Source organism: Bubalus bubalis, chromosome 7, assembly GCF_019923935.1.
Source record: "Bubalus bubalis isolate 160015118507 breed Murrah chromosome 7, NDDB_SH_1, whole genome shotgun sequence".
NCBI lineage: Eukaryota > Metazoa > Chordata > Mammalia > Artiodactyla > Bovidae > Bubalus > Bubalus bubalis.
In genome coordinates, this window is record NC_059163.1 from 82,222,138 (window position 1) to 82,245,152 (window position 23,015).

The 23,015-nt window shown below is 41.2% G+C and overlaps 2 protein-coding genes, 3 long non-coding RNA genes and 1 other non-coding gene across 6 annotated transcripts in view; 4 read left to right on the forward strand and 2 right to left on the reverse strand.

Annotated features, from left to right (window-relative positions):
* PRSS12 (serine protease 12) overlaps nt 1-1,464 on the forward strand; it is a 76,409-nt gene extending 74,945 nt beyond the window's left edge. The window contains 1 exon segment of the mRNA XM_006065083.4: nt 719-1,464. Coding sequence (XP_006065145.4) covers nt 719-1,026 — 308 coding nt within the window. The 3' untranslated portion in view covers nt 1,027-1,464.
* A 2,571-nt stretch (nt 1,465-4,035) lies between these two features.
* Nucleotides 4,036-5,066, reverse strand: LOC102406518. Its single transcript, XR_328118.4, has 3 exons — nt 4,661-5,066; nt 4,369-4,413; nt 4,036-4,182 (listed from the first exon to the last, which is right to left on the reverse strand). It is a non-coding gene; the product is annotated as an uncharacterized LOC102406518 (long non-coding RNA).
* On the reverse strand, nt 4,480-4,610 carry LOC112586299. The gene has a single exon (XR_003110765.1). It is a non-coding gene; the product is annotated as a small nucleolar RNA SNORA24 (small nucleolar RNA).
* Nucleotides 5,067-5,257: 191 nt separating the features above from the next.
* On the forward strand, nt 5,258-7,242 carry LOC123334472. The gene is made up of 2 exons (XR_006552393.2): nt 5,258-5,659; nt 6,782-7,242. It is a non-coding gene; the product is annotated as an uncharacterized LOC123334472 (long non-coding RNA).
* Nucleotides 7,243-13,083: 5,841 nt separating this feature from the next.
* Nucleotides 13,084-14,838, forward strand: LOC102406191 (peroxiredoxin-1-like). Its single transcript, XM_044946068.2, has one exon. The coding sequence runs from the start codon at nt 13,292-13,294 to the stop codon at nt 13,937-13,939; it is 648 nt and encodes a 215-aa protein (XP_044802003.2). The 5' UTR covers nt 13,084-13,291; the 3' UTR covers nt 13,940-14,838.
* Nucleotides 14,839-17,216: 2,378 nt separating this feature from the next.
* On the forward strand, nt 17,217-20,160 carry LOC123334473. Its single transcript, XR_006552394.1, has 2 exons — nt 17,217-17,280; nt 19,453-20,160. It is a non-coding gene; the product is annotated as an uncharacterized LOC123334473 (long non-coding RNA).
* Nucleotides 20,161-23,015: the final 2,855 nt, after the last annotated feature.

The window sequence follows — 23,015 nt, forward strand, 5'->3', positions numbered from 1 at the left end:
TGAATCACTGCAGTTGAGTATACTGGCCAGTAATGGTGGAATTTAGACGCAAGTAAAGGCTATCATGGAGAACCTACCAATTATGCATTTTAGCCACTAAACAAAGATGAGTGGCTTACTAGTAAATACAGTACCTTAACATCAAGAGGTTAAACTTAAGGCTGTCTGTATATAAAGTTGTTTCTGAATCATCTTCATGAAATATTGAGGATAGTAATTGCCAGTTGACGTAGATGAGTTTTAGAGCAATGGATATGCCAATATAGAACTAGCATGACTGCACCCTCAGCATTTTAATACAGAGAATTTAAATTCTAAAGCCTACACAAACGTGCTTTCCGTAGGTAACCCTTTTCTAGCAGGCAGATCCGTAGCTGTTACTCAACTATTCTTCAAAAACTTCAGTACTGAGAAACAGATCAGTGAAGGATTAGAGTATGGTTAACTTCTCACTCCAGTACTCTTGCCTGGAAAATTCCATGGATGGAGGAGCATGGTGGGCTACAGTCCATGGGTTCACAGAGTCAGACATGACTGAGCGACTTCACTTCAACTGCAAACACTGAAGAAAAAAATCATTTATAGTTATCACTCATTTAAATTACACTAATGCCACAATAGGGCTTTTATCTTCAAGACTCCTAAATGTTCATTTAACTGTTAAATATAGCTCTGAGATCTTTAGCTGGAATCTAATTCTGTTGTTTGGCCTGCATAGGACCAGCCTACTCAAGAACTCTGCAACAAGGAGCCATCCCCTTACTTCCCAAGAAGTTTTGTGAACATCGTTATAAGGGTCGGTTTACACGAAGGATGCTCTGTGCTGGAAACCTCCATGAACACAAACGTGTGGACAGTTGCCAAGGAGACAGCGGAGGACCACTCGTGTGTGAACGACCGGGAGAGCGCTGGGTTGTGTATGGGGTGACCTCCTGGGGATACGGCTGTGGAGCCAAGGATTCCCCTGGTGTTTATACTGAAGTCTCAGGCTTTGTACCTTGGATAAAAAGGGTCACCAAACTGTAATCCTTCATGGAAATGTCAAGAAGATAGTTATTTAAAGAATATGTTGGAAAATTTCCAACATTGGCATTTAGCCAGAGAGGCCAACTAATGGGAGCGGAGATCTTTGTTTTTGTGTTCTGTGTTGATAAAAGTGATGTACCTCTTTGCTGCTTGAGAATGATGTGAACATTCTGGTTACAGATACCTCAGTGTAGTAATGACTATTCTTATTTAGCACTGTTGCCTACCCAAATTAGTTTTACAGGAGACTACATTCATTATTCTGTCTTGTCTCAATTTCTCAGCATTCTCCAGAGATTATTGTATATTGATTGTGCAATAAGGCTGTTTTTACATGTATTTGGACTGAGAACTTCTTTGTAACTTAATCAGTATGGTATATATTCATATTAAGAGCCTACCTTTGACATAAAAAAATACCCTTTACTATACTTAAAATACACGTGGCAGTGTTTTCTGTTCATGTAATTTTTAAGCTGATTTTTTTCCCCTGAAGGTTGATAAGCAGCCTCCACATATGAATCTTTCTGGCCTTTCACAAGTGAGAAAAGCATAAAAGCCAAAAAAGTAAAGCAATCCTATTATAAACAGACTGGACTAGGAATATTATGTCACAATACATTTCTTTTTTTTTGTTACATTTCTGAATGAAGCCTTTATACCAAGTCACTATGGCAACTAGAGAAAAACATTCTAGCTACCTTGTATATTGCTAGCACAATTTGGCTGATGACATTAAGAATACCTTCAAATTGTTTAATGCATAACCTGATTCATCCACCGCGTACTTGTCAACATTATCTGATTACTTTTAATGACTTCAAATTTGCTGCTTGGTAAAACAAAAATGTGTCTTCCTTAGCAGCATGCTCTTTTCTAGACCGTGATGTAAGAGCGCCACCTATTGAAACTTTTTGGTAACTGAAACCTGCAGATTTCCTGACTGTCCTGCTAAGTTGGAAGTTGCTCAGTCGTGCTCAGACTCCTTGTGATCCCGAGTGTAGCCTACCAGGCTTCTTCGTTCATGGCATTTTCCAGGGAAGAGTAACTGGAGTGGGTTGCCATTTCCTCCTCCAGGGGATCGAACCAGGGGAGACCCAGGTCTCCCGCATTGCAAGCTACCAGGGAAGCCTGCCATCCTGATACAGCCCCGTCTAATAAACATTTTGTTGAGTTGCTGTGTCCTACTCTTTCCAACTCCAGGGACTGTAGCATGCCATGCTCCTGGTCCTCTAACTCACTCAAATTCATGTCCATTGTGGCAGTGATGCTTACCCATCTCATTCTCTTCCTAATAAAAATACACAATTAAGAATGCTTTCTTAATGCTTTCCTGTCTGTACTGTAGGAAAGCTCTAAAATAACTGCAATATTTAATCCATATGCCAGTTATGTACCAAGTGACTACACACCTCATTGACAGTTTATAAAAGGCAGTTAAGATTTTTATATTCCCAGTTTCCAAATGGGTTAACAAGCAGAGGCCAATGAGACACTTGTAGGGTTTTCAGTCCAAACTCCAGCAGAGTCACAATGAAGACAAGGGACTCTCTTTCCTAGTTTTCCGTTTCTCAAAGGAGTAAGGGATAGCTGCTTACTATGCAGCCTTACTGGAGAAGGAAATGGCAACCCACTCCAGTATTCTTGCCTGGAGAATCCCATGGACAGAGGAGCCTGGCAGGCTAGTCCACAGAGTCATTGAGTCAGACATGACTTGGTGCTGTCTTTTTCTTTCTATGCAGCCTTACAGGGCACAAAAATCTGTCCCAATACGTAAAGAATTGTGTATACAAAGGATAGATGCATAAAGACAGGTGAAGAGGTGAGTACAAAACTATAGAATTAAGAATGCTAGGTAATCCTTTTAAATGGCTGATCATGAAGGGACCTTTTTATCCATTCTCTTCTGCTTCATACTGTGTCCTTTTGTACACGGAGCTATGTAAAACTGGTGCTAATCTGAAAGTGCTTTATAATTTACTACTTTGCAGAATTGCAATACCAAGCCATTATAACATTTTTCAAAACACATTTGATAAAGGAATAACTGTACAAGCATTTAGAGATGACAGAACTATAGTGTACACATGCATGAGGGCTTGGGAAACACACACAGTGCAGGTGAGGAAAATTCTCAACTAGTTTCTCTTGTAATTAAACTGCAGTGCTGGTGCATTCATAGTGGAATTCTAACTATGTACTGAGTCCAGCCTCGCTCTGCCACGTGCATCCAAAATGAGGTGTTGAGCCAAGGAAGAGACTTAAAAGATCGAGATGGCAGGCTAGAACCTCAAAGTAACCATCTTATTGGGGTCTGGATGCCAGGTTCTTGAATAGATCAGAGAGAAGGAAGCAATTAAGAACTAAAGTCAAAAGGCAGAACAGAGAGGGAGATACAGTGAGGAAGTAAGGTCCCCAGTCTTGCGAAACATCTCCGAGGAATATCCAGGCTTCAGAAGTGTGTTAGTCTCTTCTATTCACAGGTGAGCAAGGACCTCCAGGCAAGCCATTAAGTATGATCATAATAAAAGCCAAATAAAATTTCCAACATAAGAGCCATAATTGGCTTCCTCCTTCCAACAACTAGACCAGAGACTGGTTAAATTAAAAGGTCAGGTTAACAGTTACCTTCAGCTTTATCAACCTTGAGGTAGAATGCTTCTTTCATAAAATATAACCTTTTATAATTACTTTTTTCTTGTTAAATGACTTTTTAAGATCCAAGCGTCAACCGCACATGCTGTGTGTTCCCTAAATACCATATACACTAACTCATGCTACCACCACCGGAGCTCCTAACAGAACAGGCTGCCTCTTGTTCTTTGTAGTTACCTATGCACTTATAAGACCTCGGTTTGATCCCTGGATGGCAAGACCCGATGGAGGATCCCATGGACAGAGGAGCCTGGCAGGCTGCAGCCCATGGGGTCTCCAAAGAGTTGGACATGACTTAGCGATTAAACCATTCCCATTGTACTCATAAATCATTCACTCCTGGAAGGCTGTATGTACAAATCAAGCATTTTATTACATAAATAAAAGCAGCACGCTTTTATTTTCTATTTAAATACCATACACGAGATTTAAAATCACATTTGGCAGTGTACTGCAGGATGCTCAAACTTCACCCACATCACTTTGGATTTCTTGGTGTATCTGTAAGAGAAGAAAACCAGCTCAACAAGACTGATTTGTAAACACAGTGTTGCGATTTTAGCAGCTAAAGCAGTTACAGTCTATTCAGTTGGCTATTTAAATTACAAAACGCCAGAACAATGTGTCAATTCTGGCCTTCCACATCCTTAGCTCTAAGGGTTTAAGATACATAGAACAGGAACGTACCTCGTTATGCTTTCCATCATCCACTGGAACAATTCGCTCAGCTTCCTAGAAACATTTGAACAGTAGTTTAATGTTTGCCCAATAACCCAGCACACTGCAGGTTTTTAAAGTGAATGTTACTTGTGCAAGTCAGAATCTGATACCAATTAAATGGTGACAGCTTTGCCAATAAACAAGAATATGCTCTTCCATGGCTAGGAAGGGAGACTGCCACAGCCGACAGGTCCCAAAGATACATGGAGATTCATAATCCCAGAAAAGACCAGCAAACACAAATACAGACACTACTCACCACCTGGATCAAACTGGCGGCTCGTCAGGATGCGGTGTTACTCTTCAGAGTGGCAGAGTAACAGATTCAAGATGGCCACATGGCACCGACAGTACAACGCATGACCTTCTTCACCCGGGTCATCAGCGGTATTTAACCTCTGCCGGAGGGCCCACAACCCACGCGCGACTGGCTTCCGACTCAGCGCCCGGGGCTGCACGTGGCGCCGCTAACGAACGAACATGCAGTTCACTCAAGCTTCTGAACCTAGACGTTTTCAAAGCTAACGTCGATCTACTACTACAAGACCGCTGCATCTCCTGCATCTTAAACTAGGCCGAAAAGCCGTGTTCCTTGTTACTTTACCTCACAAAACAACCACAACCAACCGTCTTAGCCTAAACCGGACGCTTACAGGACGAAAAAGGCTGGATTCGTCTGCAGAAGCCCTCTTATACCGCTGATGACGCCATTCCGGGGAGGAGCCCCGAGGGGCGAGGCCTACGCGCTTGCTCCCTCCGCCCCGCCTTCCCCAGCCCCGCCGCAGCTCCGCCCGCTCCGTTGGCCACCGCCTCCCTGATGGCCCCGCCCCTTCCTCAGTGCTCCGCCTTCCTCGCGCGTCTTATAGATCTGCCCTGCTAGCGCGGCGTCTGACTTTGACGCATGCACGTACACGGTCAGCCCCTTTCCTCAGTGCTCGGCCTTCTCGCGCGTCTTCTAGGTCTGCCCTGCTAGCGCGGCGTCTGACTTTGACGTATGCGCATACAGGCCCCGCCCCGTCCCTCAGTGCTCCGCCTTCTGGCGCGTCTTCTAGATCTGCCCTGCAAACGCGGCTTCTGACTTTGACGCATGCGCAAACAGAGTTCTCGCCCGACCAGGAAATCCTTCCGATGTCGCGCGTCCGCTGTGTGAGGAAGATGAAAGGGTTGTGTTGTTTCTTGTATACTTTAGGACAACCTTAGAAGTCGCTGTTGTTACCAAAACGCCAGGTTCGATAGTTCTCTTCTTCATAACCTTTTGGTAGGTTGATTTCTGTGGAACTATCTTTTTATTTTTTTTCTCTGCTTAAAAAACTTCGTATCTCCCGTAAGTTAGTCGCTCAGTCGTGCCCGACTCTGCGATCCCATTCACTGCAGCCCGCCAGGCTCCTGTGTCCATGAGATTTTCCAGGCAAGGATACTGGAATCAGTCATTTCCTTCTCCAGGGGATCTTCCCAACCCAGGGATCGAACCTGGGTTTCCTGTACTGCAGGCAGATTCTTTACCGACTGAGCTACAAGGGAAGTCCGTAGGTTCCGTTATCCCACTGAAATTACTGTTTCTGAAGCGCAGGTGTCAATGGTCTACCTACACTCAGTTATTTTGTTTTGTTTTTCGGGAGTCTGATCTCTTAGGAGTATTTGTACTCATTGTCGAAAGCCTTGCCGCACGAATTTGTACACAGATTAGGAGAAGACAGCAGGAGCGTGCGGGAGACGCTTTTTCGTGCGTGTGTGAACATTTCCTCTGTTGCCCGCTCGCCCACAGTTTGTGGTCCACAGCGTCTCCAGAGCTGCTGTTGACTCTTGAAAGAGCACACCTGGGTCTTAACATCCGTGACTTACGTTTCTTTAAGGGTGAAAGTAAAGCATAGATCTATTTTTTGTAAAAGGAAATTAAAGATATTTAGGAATACTTTGGAGAAGGCAATGGCAACCCACTCCAGTACTCTTGCCTGGAAAATCCCATGGACAGAGGAGCCTGGTAGGCTGCAGTCCATGGGGTCTCGAAGAGTCGGGCAGGACTGAGCGACTTCCCTTTCACTTTTCACTTTCATGCATTGGAGAAGGAAATGGCAACCCACTCCAGTGTTCTTGCCTGGAGAATCCCAGGGACAGGGGAGCCTAGTGGGCTGCGATCTATGGGGTCGCACAGAGTCAGACACGACTGAAGCGACTTAGCAGCAGCAGGAATACTTTTAGTCCTAGACATGTACATGAAGTAGAAAGTGGCAACCCACTCTAGTGTTCTTGCCTGGAAAATTTCCTGGACTCAGGAGTCTGGCTGGCTGCAGTCCATGGGATCCCAAAGAGTCAGCAGGACTGAGTGAGCACTTGCGCTTTTTAAATGCCACTGAAATTTATTTTCTGTTTTCCCTTTTAGTTTTCACCTGGTGTGAAACAAAAAGGTGGATCTAGGTGAAGCTTTTACTTAGTAGTGGACAAGTTGGAGCACTGTGTCGCAGCAGTTGGCAGGCATACTGCTATCAAGAGGTCTGAACTTTCCAGGTGGCTCAGTGGTAAAGAATCATCCTGCCAGTGTAAGAGATGCAGGTTCAATCCCTTGATTGAGAAGATCCCTTGGAGAAGGAAATGGCAGCCTACCCCAATATTCTTGCCTGGGAAATCCCATGGCCTGGAGCCTGGTGGTCTACAGCCCATGGAGTCACAAAGAGCTGAACAGGACTAAGTGACTAAATAACAACAATACCTAGCGAGTAAAGTGCTACAAAAGAGATCCCTGAAGCTTCTTGAAATTGCTAGAGTAAAATTTCTTGTTATGGTTAGGGTTGGGAATGGACAAGTTTGTAAGGGCATAATAAATTTTAATTTGAAAGAGCTAAAGCTGTTCCTAAGGCTGACCTTATATCAACTTTTCACCTTTACTCTTCATGTCACTGTTGCACAGAAAGAGCTGTTAAATGACAATGCTTAAATTAGAAATCACAGTGGGGAATTTTGCCAAAATGGGTGTGATTTTTAGAATCTGTAACTGAGCATCTGTGTTATTTTGCTAAGGCTGATATGACAGAATACCACAGACTGGGTGGCTTAAACAACAGAAATTTGCTTTCTCACAGTTCTGGAGACAAGAAGTCAGATCAAGGTGTCCATGGGTTTGTTTCTTCAGAGATCTCTCCTTGGCTTTAGATGACCCTGTTTCTTGACATCCTGTTCTCCCTGTGCCTATATCTCTTTTTAAACTATTTATTTTTAATTGGAGGCTAATTACTTTACAATATTGTAGTGGTTTTTGCTCTACACTGACGTGAATCAGCCATGGGTGTACATGTGTCCACCCTCCTGCCCCAGCCCGAACCCCTCTCCCATCTCCCTCCCCATCCCATCCCTCTGGGTTGTCCCAGTGCACCGGCTTGAGTGCCCTGTTTCATGCATGGAACTTGGACTGGTCATCTGTTTCACATGATAATATACATGGCTTAATGCTATTCTCTCGAATCATCCCACCCTTGCCTTCTCCCACAGAGTCCAAGACTCTGTTCTTTATATCTCTGTCTTTTTTGCTGTCTTGCATATAGGGTCGTCATTACCATCTTTCTAAATTCTGTGTTTATGCATTAATGTACCATATTGGTGTTTTTCTTTCTGACTTACTTCACCCTGTATAATAGGGTCCCGTTTCATCCACCTCATTAGAACTGACTCAATGCATTTTTAACAGCTGAGTAATACTCCATTGTGCATATGTACCACAACCTTCTTATCCATTCATCTGCTGATGGACATCTAGGTTGCTTCCATGTCCTGGCTATTCTAAACAGTGCTGCGATGAACATTGGGGTACATGTGTCTTTTTCAATTCTGGTTTCCTAGGTGAGTATGCCCAGCAGTGGGATTGCTGGGTTGTATGGCAGTGCTATTTCCAGTTTTTTAAGGAATCTCCACACTGTTCTTCATAGTGGCTGTACTAATTTGCATTCCCACCAACAGTGTAAAAAGGTTCCCTTTTCTCCACACCCTCTCCAGCATAATTGTTTGTAGACTTTGATAGCAGCCATTCTGACTGGTGTGAAATGGTACCTCATTGTGGTTTTGGTTTGCGTTTCTTTGATAATGAGTGATGTTGTGCATCTTTTCATGTGTTTGTTAGCCATCTGTATGTCTTCTTTGGAGAAATGTCTGTTTAGTTCTTTGGCCCATTTTTTGATTAGGTTATTTATTTTTCTGGTATTGATGAGCTGCTTGTATATTTTTGAGATTAATTCTTTGTCAGTTGCTTTGATTGCTATTATTTGTTCCCATTCTGAAGGCTGTCTTTTTTACCTTGTTTATAGTTTCCTTCGTCGTGCAAAAGCTTTTAAGTTTAATTAAGTCCCATTTGCTTATTTTTGCTTTTATTTCCATTACTCGGGGAGGTGGGTCATAGAGGATCTTGCTGTGATTTATGTCAGAGTGTACTGCCTATGTTTTCCTCTAGGAGTTTTATAGTTTCTGCTCTTACGTTTAAATCTTTAATCCGTTTTGAGTTTATTTCTGTGTATGGTGTTAGAAAGTGTTCTAGTTTCATTCTTTTACAGGTGGTTGACCAGTTTTCCCATCACCACTTGTTAAAGAGATTGTCTTTTCTCCATTGTATATTTTTGCCTCCTTTGTCAAAGATAAGGTGTCCATAGGTGCATGGATTTATCTCTGGGCTTTCTATTTTGTTCCATTGGTCTATAGTTCTGTCTTTGTTCTGTGCCTATATCCTTTTAGCTTCTTAGAAGGACTCTAGTCATACTGGATCAGGGCCTGTCCTGATGACTTCTTTTAATCTTAATTACCTGTTTAAAGATCTTATCTCCAAATATAGTTATATTCTGGGGTACCAAAGGTTAGGACATCAACATAATGAATTTTGGGGAGACTAAGCACCACCCATTTATGCTAAGCTATGGAAATTTACTGAAGATCTTAAAATGAATGTTTCCATTGGGTTACAGTGCAAAAACACTGAATGAATGAGAGAGAGCTCTTATATTTTGTTTATGCTCTTTTCTCCATCTTGGATGTCTTTCCATCTAGTTTTTTTTTTTTTTTTTTTCCTTCCTGTAGTTGGCATATTAGTTTCAGTTGTACAACATAATAATATGATATTTGTGTATATTGTGAAATCATCACCACAGTAAGTCAAGTTAATCTTCATCCTCATACACAGTTATAAAATTGGTTTTTTTTTCCTTGTAGTGAGAAATTTTTAAAGATTTATTCTCTTAATAACACAAATATGCAGTACAGTATTATTAACTATAGTCACTGTGTTGTACATTACATCCCCAGGACTTGCTTCATAACTGGCAGTTTATAATATGAATCTTTTTTTTTTTATTCCACACATCAGTGAGATTATGCAGTGTTTGTCTTTCTCTGATGTATTGCATTTAGCACGATACCTTTAAGATCATCTATGTTGTCACAAATGGAAAGATTTCATTCTAGTTTATAGCTTAATATTCCTATGTGTGTGTATATACCACATCTTTCTTCATTCATATTAATACATCAGTGGACACTTGGATTGTTTCCATATCTTGGCTATTGAAAATAATGCTGAAATGAACATGGTGGTACATATATCTTTTTGAGTTCATGTTTTTGTTTACTTTGAGTAAATACCAAGGGTGGAATTGCTGGATCACACTCCATCTTTATTTTTAATTTTTTTGAGGAATTCCCATGTAGTTTTCCATAGTTGCATTCCCACCAATGGTGCATGACATCTCTTTTTTCTCCACATTCTTACCAACACTTGTTATTTCTTATCTTTTTTGATAATGACCATTCTAATGTGTGATGTGATACCTCATTATATTTTTGATTTGCATTTTCTGATATTAGTGATATTGACCATCTTTTTAGGTGTCTCTGGGCTGTTTGTGTCTTCTTTGGAAAAATATCTATTGAGATATTCTGCTCATTTTTTAATTGGATTTTTTTTCTATTGAGTTCTATGAGTTTTTATATATTTTGGATATTAGCTCCTTATCAGGTCATATGATTTTCAAATATTTCTTCCTGTTCCATAAAGTCTCATTTCATTTTGTTGATGGTTTCCTTTGCTATGATGAAACTTATTAGTTTGATATAGTCCAACTTGCCTATTTTTGCTTTTGTTGCCTTTACTTTTGGGGTCAGGTTCAAAAAATCATCACCAAAACTGATGTCTGGGAGCTTACCACCTATTTTTTCTCCTAGCAGTTTTATGGTTTCAGGTCTTATATTCAAGTCTTTAATTCATTTTGAGTTCATTTTTGTGTATGGTGTAAGATAGTGGCCCACTTTTGATCTTTTGCACATGGTTTTCCAGTTTTCTCAACACCATTTATTGAAGAAAACTGTTCTTTCCCTATTGTATAATCTTGGCTTCTTTGTCATAAATTAACTGACTGTGTATATGTGGGGTTATTTCTGAGATCTCTGTTCTGTTAAATCTGTAGATTGCTCTGCATAGTATGGACATTATAACAGTATTCTTCCACTCCATGAGCATGGACAATCTTTTCACTTATTTGTGTTTTCAGTTTCTTTCATCAATGTATTATAGTTTTCAGTGTACAGGTCTTTAACCTCTTTGGTTGAATTTATCCCTAGATATTTTTTTGATGCAGTTGTAAATGGGATTGTTTTCTTAATTTCTCTTTCTGATACTTTATTATTAATGTATAGAAATGTAACAGATTTTTGTTTGTTGATTTTGTATTCTGCAGTTTTACTGAATTCATTTATTAGCTCTAACAATTTTTGGTGGAATCTTTGGATTTTCTGTATATGAGATCATGTCTTCTAAAATAGTGACAGTTTTACTACTTTTTTTCCAATTTGAATACTTTTTATTTCTTTTCTTTGCCTAATTGCTCTGACTAGGACTTCCAATACTATGTTAATAAAAGTGGTGGACATCCTTGTCTTATTCCTGATATTAGAAGGAAAATTTTCAGTTTTTCACTGTATGCTATTAGGTGTGGGATTGATATATATGGCTTTTATTATGTTGAAGTACATTCTGTTTATGTCCACTGTTAAGAGTTTTAAATTATAAATATAAATTTAAATTTATAAATATAAATTAATATAATTTATTAATTATTATATAATTATATATTTTATATATTTATAATTATATAATTGTATAATTAATATATTAAATATAATTAATAAATATATATATAAATATAAATATAAATTATAAATGTTTTCATCTGTCAAAATTATATTCAGCTTTGCTTTGCTTAAATATTTCTTGTTCTGTGAAACTTTTCATTACTTCATTACTGCAACTGGATTTTATTTTTTCCCTTTTTGTGACACTATAGTACTTACCCAGCATTTTTCTTGTGGTATCCTACCTACATTATAAACTCCTTGTGGTGCAGGACTGTGTCTTAACACTTATTTGAAATGCCTAGCAGAATGACTCATGTTAAATTGGCACTTAATTGAATTATCAGATGCTTTGAGGTACTCAATATGTATTTCAGAAATTGAGTAAATTTTGTATTTATTCTAAAAAGGCACTCATCTCCAGGAGATGGAGTTTAGTTTTCCATCCCTACCCCAATACCATCTTGAATATGGGCTGTGCTTAGCAACTTGCTTTCAAAGGGTTCAGTTCAGTTCAGTTGCTCAGTCGTGTCTGACTCTTTGCCACACCATGAATTGCAGCATGCCGGGCCTCCCTGTCCATCACCAACTCCCGGAGTTTACTCAAACTCAAGTCCATCGAGTCGGTGATGCCATCCAGCCATCTCATCCTCTGTCGTCCCCTTCTTCTCCTGCCCCCAATCCCTCCCAGCATCAGAGTCTTTTCCAATGAGTCAACTCTTCGCATGAAGTGGCCAAAGTACTGGAGTTTCAGCTTTAGCATCAGTCTTTCCAAAGAACACCCAGGGCTGATCTCCTTTAGGATGGAGTGGTTGGATCTCCTTGCAGTCCAAGGGACTCTCAAGAGTCTTCTCCAACACCACAGTTCAAAAGCATCAATTCTTTGGTGCTCAGCTTTCTTCACAGTCCAACTCTCACATCCATACATGACTACTGGAAAAACCATAGCCTTGACGAGACGGACCTTTGTTTGCAAAGTAATGTCTCTGCTTTTGAATATGCTATCTAGGTTGGTCATAACTTTCCTTCCAAGGAGTAAGCGTCTTTTAGTTTCATGGCTGCAATCACCATCTGCAGTGATTTTGGAGCCCAAAAAATAAAGTCTGATACTGTTTCCACTGTTTCTCCATCTATTTCCCATGAAGTGATGGGACCAGATGCCATGATCTTCATTTTCTGAATGTTGAGCTTTAAGCCAACTTTTTCACTCTCCACTTTCACTTTCATCAAGAGGCTTTTTAGTTCCTCTTCACTTTCTGCCATAAAGGTGGTGTCATCTGCATATCTGAGGTTATTGATATTTCTCCCAGCAATCTTGATTCCAGCTTGTGCTTCATCCAGCCCAGTGTTTCTCATGATGTACTCTGCATATAAGCTAAATAAGCAGGGTGACAATATACAGCCTTGACGTACTCCTTTTCCTATTTGGAACCAGTCTGTTGTTTCATGTCCAGTTCTAACTGTTACTTCCTGACCTGCATATAGGTTTCTCAAGAGGCAGGTCAGGTGGTCTGGCATTCTCATCTCTTTCAGAATTTCCCACAGTTTAGTGTGATCCACACAGTCAAAGGCTTTGGCATAGTCAGTAAAGCAGAAATAGATGTTTTTCTGGAACTCTCTTGCTTTTTCCATGATCCGGCGGATGTTGGCAATTTGATTTCTGGTTCCTCTGCCTTTTCTAAAACTAGCTTGAACTTTACAGTAGAGAAATCTGGTAAATACTATCTAAGCCAGGTAAGCAATATCAGCAACACTGACGAGTCATTGATAGTGTGAACCCTCGTAGGATGTGATGACAACACTTCACCTCCTTCTGTGTTATTCTCCTCAAAGCCCTAACCTCAGTCTGTCCATGAGACCAGTATCAGCCAAAATCAAATTGATGGGTGTCTTCCTCCTAACTGGGCTGTGTGGTTTCTCTCTGAGAACTGCCGATAGCAATATGTCTTCAGGAAATGTGAAAATTGGACATCCTGCTCCGCAGTTCAAAACTACAACCATTATGCCAGATGGTCAGTTCAAAGATATCAGTCTGTCTGACCACAAAGGAAGATATGTTGTGTTCTTCTTTTACCCTCTTGACGCCTTTGCGTGCCCCATGGAGCTCCTTGCTTTCAGTGATAGGGCAGAAGAATTTAAGAAACTCAACTGCCAAGTAACTGGTGCTTCTGTGGGTTCTCACTTCTGTCACCTGGCATGGATCAACATACCCAAGAAACAAGGAAGACTGGGGGCCATGCACGTTCCCTTGATATCAGAGCCCGAGCACATCGTTGCTCAGTACTGTGGGGTCTTAAAGGCTGATGAGGGCTTCTCATTCAGGAACCTTTTTACTACTGATGGTAAAGATATCTTTCCACAGATTACCATAAACGACCTTCCTGTTGGCTGCTCTGTGGATAAGACACTGAGACTAGTTCAGGCCTTTCTGCTTCACTGACACACATGGGGACGTGCCAGCTGGCTGGAAGCCTGGTGGTGATACCAAGAAGCCTGATGCCCAGAGCAAAGAATATTTCTCTAATCAGAAGTGAGTGCTGGGCCATTTTAGGGCCAGGCTGCAGTAGGTGGCCATGAGAACAAAACCTCTTTTGTACTGTTGTCATGAAAACACACCTTACTTGGTCCAGATGTGTGGGACAGCACTGGCCTTTCCTTCAGGGGTTGGGAGGCCAGGCTTTCTTCCCCTGAAGAAGGCCTGAGCTGTGTTCTGGAGCAGGCTAGCTGATGTGTGCAGTAGTAGGGTATCACTTTTGATCTTTTGTAGTTTTATTAAACTTGAACGGAGAAAAAACATCAAATTGATGGACATACTTTAGGATTCCCTAAACTGTGCTCAAAGCTGTCATTGTCATGAAAAACAGTCTGGAAAACACCGGAGGAGATGAGACGTAATGACTAAAGGCAATGTGGGATCCTCAAGCCAAAAAAGGACATTAATGGAAAACTAGTGAAACTTAAAAGTGTGGGCTTTAGTTAATAGTAATGTGCCATTCAGGTGGCTCAGTGGTCAGGAATCCGCCTGCCAATTCAGGAGACACAGGAGATGGAGGTTTAATCCCTGGGTCAGGAATATCAACCCACTCTAGTATTCTTGCCTGGGAAATCCCATGGACAGAGGAACCTGGTGGGCTACAGTTCATGGGATTGCAGAGAGTTGGACAGGACTTAGTGACTGAGCCTGCAGGCATACTGGCTTCTTAGTTGTACATGCTATTACAAGATGTTAACAATAGGGGATATTGGATGAGGGGTGTCTGGGTACTCCCTGTTCCATTTTTGTAACTTTTTCTGTAAATCTGAAACTATTTTTACAATAAAGCTTGGTTTCACTATCATTATTCAGAATTAAGCTTCTGCACATCAAAGGAAACTATTAGCAAGGTGAAAAGACAGCCTTCAGAATGGGAGAAGATAATAGCAAATGAAGCAACTGACAAACAACTAATCTCGAGAATATACAAGCAACTCCTACAGCTCAACTCCAGAAAAATAAAGGACCCAATCAAAAAATGGGCCAAAGAACTAAATAGACATTTCTCCAAAGAAGACATACAGATGGCTAACAAACACATGAAAAGATGCTCAACATCACTCATTATCAGAGAAATGCAAATCAAAACCACTATGAGGTACCATTTCACACCAGTCAGAATGGCTGCGATCCAAAAGTCTACAAGTAATAAATGCTGGAGAGGGTGTGGAGAAAAGGGAACCCTCTTACACTGTTGGTGGGAATGCAAACTAGTACAGCCACTATGGAGAACAGTGTGGAGATTCCTTAAAAAAACTGGAAATAGAACTGCCTTATGATCCAGCAATCCCACTGCTGGGCATACACACTGAGGAAACCAGAAGGGAAAGAGACACGTGTACCCCAATGTTCATCGCAGCACTGTTTATAATAGCCAGGACATGGAAGCAACCTAGATGTCCATCAGCAGATGAATGGATAAGAAAGCTGTGGTGCACATACACAATGGGGTATTACTCAGCCATTAAAAAGAATACATTTGAATCAGTTCTAATGAGGTGGATGAAACTGGAGCCTATTATACAGAGTGAAGTAAGCCAGAAAGAAAAACACCAATACAGTATACTAACGCATATATATGGAATTTAGAAAGATGGTAACAATAACCCTGTGTACGAGACAGCAAAAGAGACACTGATGTATAGAACAGTCTTATGGACTCTGTGGGAGAGGGCACGGGTGGGAAGATTTGGGAGAATGGCATTGAAACATGTAAAATATCATGTATGAAACAAGTTGCCAGTCCAGGTTCGATGCACGATACTGGATGCTTGGGGCTGGTGCACTGGTATGACCCAGAGGGATGGTATGGGGAGGGAGGAGGGAGGAGGGTTCAGGATGGGGAACACATGCATACCTGTGGCAGATTCATTTTGATATTTGGCAAAACTAATACAATTATGTAAAGTTTAAAAATAAAATAAAATTTTAAAAAATTATTGTTTGAATAAATGGAGGAGTAACTGAATAAAGGTACCAGATTGAACATGAAAAAAAAAAACAATAAAGCTTGGTAAAAAGTCTTTATTTTTATTTTATTTTAATTTTAAGAAGTGGCACATTTGTGATGTTTTCTCTCCTCTGTGTGAAATTTGTGGCTAAGATGGCAATATTTCTACATTTATTTGAGGGGATTCAAGATCACACCTAATGAATTTAACTGCTGTTCAATCTTTGAGGCTTAGAGTGAATTCTCAGGAGAGAGAATGTGATAATAGAGGAATTAAAAATTGATTATAAGTAAAGTTTAGTTTAAGGATTTTAAAGGTAGAATGGAGGTGGAGCTGTTAGACTGGTAAAATGATGGTTGGAAAATACTTAAATTCTGCATTGGATACATGAACTATATTCTATACATTTGTCATAGAATACTCATTCTTCAACTATACTACTTCCTTTTTCTTTTTAGGGTTTTAGTGTAGAAACTTTGGTAATCATCAGGGAAACAAAATTTACATAAGTGCACATCTCTCATATGAATGTTGAGATAAGTGGGAGAAAATATAGTCAGGAAATGGCCTGTGAGTCTATTTTGACATTAAAATACTTAAGAAACTTAAACTTGCAATTGGTGTGTACTAGCAGTGTGATACTGCTGCTGCTGCTGCTAAGTCGCTTCAGTCGTTTCTGACTCTGCGACCCCATAGACGGCAGCCCACCAGGCTCCCCCGTCCCTGGGATTCTCCAGGCAAGAACACCGGAGTGGGTTGTCATTTCCTTCTCCAATGCATGAAAGTGAAAAGTAAAAGTGAAGTCGCATAGCCCGTGTCCGACATTTAGCGACCCCATGGACTGCAGCCTACCAGGCTCCTCCGTCCATGGGATTTTCCAGGCAAGAGTACTGGAGTGGGGTGCCATTGTCTTCTCTGAGCAGTGTGATACTACTGATAACAAAATTGTAATAGAAGTATAGTATCTAGACAAGAGGAGATGAAAAAGGTTTTCTTCTAGAACATCTCTTAGTCTCTCCCTTTTCTTGCCACCCTTATGTTTATTCTTAGTGCCTTATATTTTTAAAAATTGTTCATCAGTAAATATGTAATGAATTCCCTCTCTGTTATCTTTACCGAAATATTGGTTTCGGTTCTGGGCATTTGTTTTTTCCAGTCAGGCTCCTCTATCTGTGAGATTCTCCAGGCAAGAGTACCAGAGTGGGCTGCTGTGCCCTCCTCCAGGGGATCTTCCAGACCCAGGGATCAAACCTGCGTCTCTTATGTCGCCTGCATTGACAGGCGAGTTCTTTACAGGTAGTGCCACCTGGGAAGCCCTAAATGTTTATAAGACTCCAGCAAATGTTTGTTGATTAAACATGTCCCTTGCCTCAAAACTACAATAAAATTGAGTAACTTGCAGTCAGTGATAATCACAATTTTCTCAAGTTATTCCAAGCTCAAAGCCTAGGAGTTATCTTTGACTTTTTTTTTTGCACTTTATTTTTTTTTTTTAATTGAAGGATAATTGCTTTACAGAATTTTTCGGTTTTCTGTCAAACATCAACAAGAATCAGCCATAGGTACACACATGTCCCCTCCCTCCCAAACCATCTTCTCATCTTCCTCCCCATCCCACCCTTGTAGATTGACACAGAGCCCCTGTTTCTATCCTCCATTTTCAATTTCTAGTGTGTTTCTATATCATTCAACATATTTGTTATCTATTGCTGAGTCTCAGATTAGCCTAAAGCATGGTGGATTAAGACAATGAGTTCTTATCATCTCATGCAACTTCTGTAGAAGTTGCAGTCAGTATGTTGCTGGGGCTGTGGGATCCTCTTGGATCCTCTTCCAAGCTCACTCCCAGCTTGGCAAGTGAATGCAGTTGGCAGGAGGACTCAAACCCTCAGCACCTGGATCTCCATAGGGCTGCTGGAGTGTCCTCAAGTTACAGCAGTTCAGTTCTCCCCAAAATGAGTGATCCGAGAGACAAAAAGTCCCGATGTTTTTTTATGAGCTAGTCTGAGAAGCACTATCACTTGTTAAAAAGGGCTTGCCAGGTGGCGCTAGTGATAAAGAACCCACCTGCCAATGCAGGAGACTTAAGAGACTCAGGTTCGATCCCTGGGTTGGGAAGATCCCCTGGAGGAGGGCATGGTAACCCATTCCAGCATTCTTGCCTGGAGAATCCCAAGAGCCTGGTGGGCTATAGTCCATAGTGTCGCAAAGAGTCAGACATGACTGAAGCTACTTGGCACGCACAAGCATGCACTTGTTAGAAGTGAGTTACTAACTTCAGCTCACACAAAAAAGGAGGGAAATTAAGCTTCATCTCTTAAAGAGGGAAATGTAAGTGTTTGTCAACCTAAGTTAAAGCTGCCACAATCAGAATGGGTGAGGCTGTGTTTGTAAGACTTTGGACTTACAAACAGTCCAAAGTCTCAGTGGCTTAAAATCAGAAAGGTTTGTTTCTCGCCATGCTCTTGGCCATTCAGGGACTGAGACCAGTGAGACTTTCGCATTTGTAATGTTTCTAGGCAATATGAAAGGAGAAGGGAAGGCAAAGAATCACACTTGTTATTAAAGGCTTCCATTTTGAAGTGGGCCTTGTCACATTGCTTCATATTTCTGGGACCAAAGCAAGTTGCATGGCCATGCATAACTTCAAAAGGGTGGGCAAGTGGAACCATGCTATGTGTTTAGGAGGAGAATCAGATATGTCAACAAACAGCACTAATGATTTATACAGTTATAATGTTATAACCTTTTTTCTTTTCTTACGGTTTTACATCTACCTTTTTTCTCTATTGTCATACTGCTAATCTAAGACAACATATCTGTTTTGTCTCCCTACTTTTCTAATTCCCCCTTTCCAGTCAAGTGAGTATGTTCCTGAGAGGTTAAATTTAATGAAATTGTGTTTTCTCCACGTTAGTCACCTGCTACAGAGACTGTAATGCTTTACCCAGGTCAAATTCGTCATCCCTGGACAACATACAATGTCTGTTACATTTAGTATGCTCCTCTCTATTTTTTTCATGCTATTTCATACTGTAGATGATATTTCCTTCCTATCCATCCTTTAAGACACATTTCAGTTTTTATTTTTTACAGGAGCTTTTCTTCTAGAACATCTACCAGTCTCTCTCTTTTCTTGCCACCCTTGATGTTTATTTTTAGTGCCTTATATTTTTAAGAATTGCTCATTAGTAAATGTGTAATGAATTCCTACTACATACCATACATAGGCCCTGTTCTAGGTGCTGGGGTAAGAGCAGTAAACAAAGCAGATCCAAGTTTTTACTTGCAGAGCTTATAGATTTTAATGGCAGAAAAAAGATATCAAGTAATGTTGAAGTTGTCAGAGGAGCAGGACTACTGCCCAAAGTCAAATCACAAATAGTTAGGTGGAGGGGACTTCAAGGATGAGCTGGGACCTGTGGGGATGGGTTGGAATTTGCATTGCTTTCTCCCTGATTCCCACAGTTCACCTTTGAAGACAGGTGATCTGCCCGAGGAGCCAGTCCTTTGTCACAGATTCAAGAGTTGCTGAATTGGAAGAGAAGCCCTGGAGCTGAAGGTTGGGACCTGGCTGCTGCCCCACACCTACAAGATGAGCTGACAGAAGAGGCGACAGCGTGCACGATGTGCAGCAATGCCGTGTACCCTCCACTGGCCCTCCTGGTGTAAAAGAATATGACCGCTTCCACCTGTCAGATCTCAGGCAGAATGCCTCTGTGGCTCTTGCTATCCCAGAACTCTGCAGGGAAGGAAGTGAAAATGTACTACCAGCTTAACCAAGTTGACAGCGTAGAAACCAACCACAATAAGTAAATTATATGGGATGTTAAAGTCTATAAGTGCTGTGGAGAAAAATAAGGAAGAGGATGAAAAGTCTTTGAGGGGTAGGAATTGTAATTTTAAAAAGAGTGTTCACAGAAGGTCTCACTGAGCAGGTAACATTAGGTCAAAGACTTGAAGGAGGTGTGGGAGTGAAACATGCTGCTATCTGGAAGAATAGTCTCAATGACCAGTGCTCCCTGAGTGGCACCAAACCTGTGTGATGGACACCCTTGTCCAAGGCTCCCAGTGAGCCCCATTCATGTCTCCCTCCCTTCTGCAGTCCCCTTCCCTGGAGTGGTGAAGAGTTGAGATGTTACTTCTGTGGTTAGGTAATAAAAGACTCTGACCTGCGTCTTGCCCCATTCTTTCTCTTAATCCTGTATTGGAGAGGTGTATGTGGCAAAGAACAGAGAATGACCTATGGCCCACATCCAGTAAGGAACTGAGGCTGTCAGACCAATAGCTCACAGAATCCTGTCAACAGCCAGGTAAGCAAGCTTGGAAATGAATCTTTAAACAAGCCGAGCCTTGAGATGACTGTAGCTGTAGCTGTTTACTGCAGTCTGTGACAGACGCTGAAGCAGAGAATCCAGCTAGGTCATACCTAGATTTCCTGACCTACAGAAAGTGTGTGAGATGAGGTTTTTTTAAGTGAGTAAGTTTGGGGGTAATTTGCTATTCAGCCATCAATAACTCACATACTTGGTAAAGTCAAGGAACAGAAACAAGATCAGTTTGGCTGGAGTGGAGTAAGGAAGTAGGAAGTGAAGTTAGAAAGGTAATAAGCTACCTAGTGCCTTATAAGTCATTGTTCAGTTTTTAGGTTTTTTGTTTGAGGAAATTTGGTAGCCATTGGAGAGTTTTGAATAAAGAAGTGACATGATATGACTTTGGATTTACTTGTTGAAAAGTCATGTCAATGACTGAGCAGAGAAAGAGCAGTGGTGGAAATAGGGTTGGAGCAGGAAAAACTAGTTAAGCTAGTGCACTGATTCAGATGAAAGTGATGCTGGCCAAGTGGTACTAGCGGAGGAAATAAATGATTCAACTCTGGATGTATATTTTTATGGTAGAGTGGACAGTATTTGATGCCAGATTGGATACAGGATATAAGAGAAAGGGGATGGTATGAGAAAAATGGCTCCAAGATTTTTTATTATTTGCTGAGATGATTAAGGAGTAGCAAGTTTGAGGGGAGGTGTACTCAGGAACATAGTTTGGTATGTGTTAAGTTTGAGATGCCATTTAAACATTCACATAGAATTGTTAATTGTTGAGTGAGGAGTTCACTATATGAGTACAGAGTTCTGGGGAGAGATCTGGGCTGGAGAAACAAATATGGGAACTGTCACAGTGCCACTTAGAGCCACAAGATGCTAATATCAGGGGACAACATATAGACAGAAAATAGTATCAAAGAGTGAGCCCTTGGGCATGTCCACATTTATCTACCAGGAAAACTATCAGGAGCCAGGTGAGGAGATTGAGAAGTGAAGTAAGGAGGCATGTGGTATCCTGAAAGTCGAGAAATGTTTTCAAATAAAAGAGAGTGATGGTACTCATGGTACAAGTAAAATGGGAGTTGAGCAATGACCGTCGGATTTACTGTGTGGAGGTCAGTTAAGAATATGACCTTGTTAAGAATAGTTTCATATAGAAACAGACTCACAGACATAGAGAAGAGTCTTGTGGTGGCCACGGGATGGGGAGGGGGTATTGGAGAGATGGATTGGGAGTTTGAGATTAGAAGATACAAACTGTTATAAATAGAATGGATAAACAATAAGGCCCTACTGTATAGCACAGGGAGCTGTCTTCAATATCCTGTGATAAACTATAATAGGAAAGAATGTGAAAAAAAGAAGCAAAATATAGGTAACTGAGTCACTTTGCTACACATCAGAAACTAACACAACATTGTAAATCAGCAATACGTTAATAAAAGAATAGTTTCAGAATGGAAGGAGTACAGTCAGTGACCATGGATTTGGATGACTCATCTGAGGAATTATACTATAAAGGGGATGAGAAATAGGACAGTATTTCAGAGGGATGTGGGATCAAGGGTGGGTTAATTTCTAAGCATGGGAGAATGGAAAGTGTCTTTGTATTCTGATGGGAATGATCCAGTAGAAATGAAGAAAACTGGTTATGCAAGAGAGAGCTGGTGAATTACCTGGTTGATGAGATGGGATCTTGTGCAGGAAGCAGGAGTAGCTTAAATGGTAGTTCAAGCAGTTCATCCATCGAAGCAGGAGTAAGAGGGTACAGATACTGGTGAGTGATGTGCTGTGTGAACTTTTGAATGATCTCTTCTATTCATTTTTTCCCTTTTTTCAGAGTAATACAAAGCAAGGTCATCAACAGAGTGTGAGAGTGAGGGAGGGAGTGTTGGATATTTGAGGGCAGAGGAGAAGTTATAGTTAGGAGATAGTGTGAATAGACTAAGAAATGTAGCAGGGTTCTTGGGTCACACAAGGGGCTCACTTCAGTTCTTGTAATGAATTTAAATGCATTAAAACAACAACAACAACAACAACTGGGGGCTTCCCGGGTCGCACTAGTGGTAAAGAAAGCCCCTGCCAATGCAGGAGACGTAAGACACCTGGGTTTGATCCCTGGGTCAGGAAGACCCCCTGGAGGAGGGCATGGCAACCCACTGCAGTATTCTTGTCTGCTGCTGCTGCTGCTGCTAAGTTGTGTCAGTCGTGTCCGACTCTGTGTGACCCCATAGATGGCAGCCCACCAGGCTCCGCCGTCCCTGGGATTCTCCAGGCAAGAACACTGGAGTGGGTTGCCATTTCCTTCTCCAATGCATGAAAGTGAAAAGTGAAAGTGAAGTCGCTCAGTCATGTCCGACTCTTTGCGACCCCATGGACTGCAGCCCACCAGGCTCCTCCGTCCACGGGATTTTCCAGGCAAGAGTACTGGAGTAGGGTGACATTGCCTTCTCCGATTCTTGTCTGGAGAATCCCATTGACAGAGGAGCCTGGTGGGCTACAGTCCATAGGGTCGCAGAAAAGTCAGATACACTGAAGTGGCTTAGCATGCACAAATAAAAAACTAGCATGATTGTGTATTTTTCCACAGCAAGCTTAGCTGCAAAGGTGTAGGTGTAAAGCTGAGAGTTGGAATTAACTCAGGTTGAGGTTTGCCAAAAAAGTAAACAAAGTGAAAGAAGGCAAAGAAAAAAAAATAGATCACAT

Coding starts and splice junctions, on each gene's coding strand:
- LOC102406191 (XM_044946068.2), top strand. CDS start 13,292: ATGACAACACTTCACCTCCTTCTGTGTTATTCTCCTCAAAGCCCTAAC.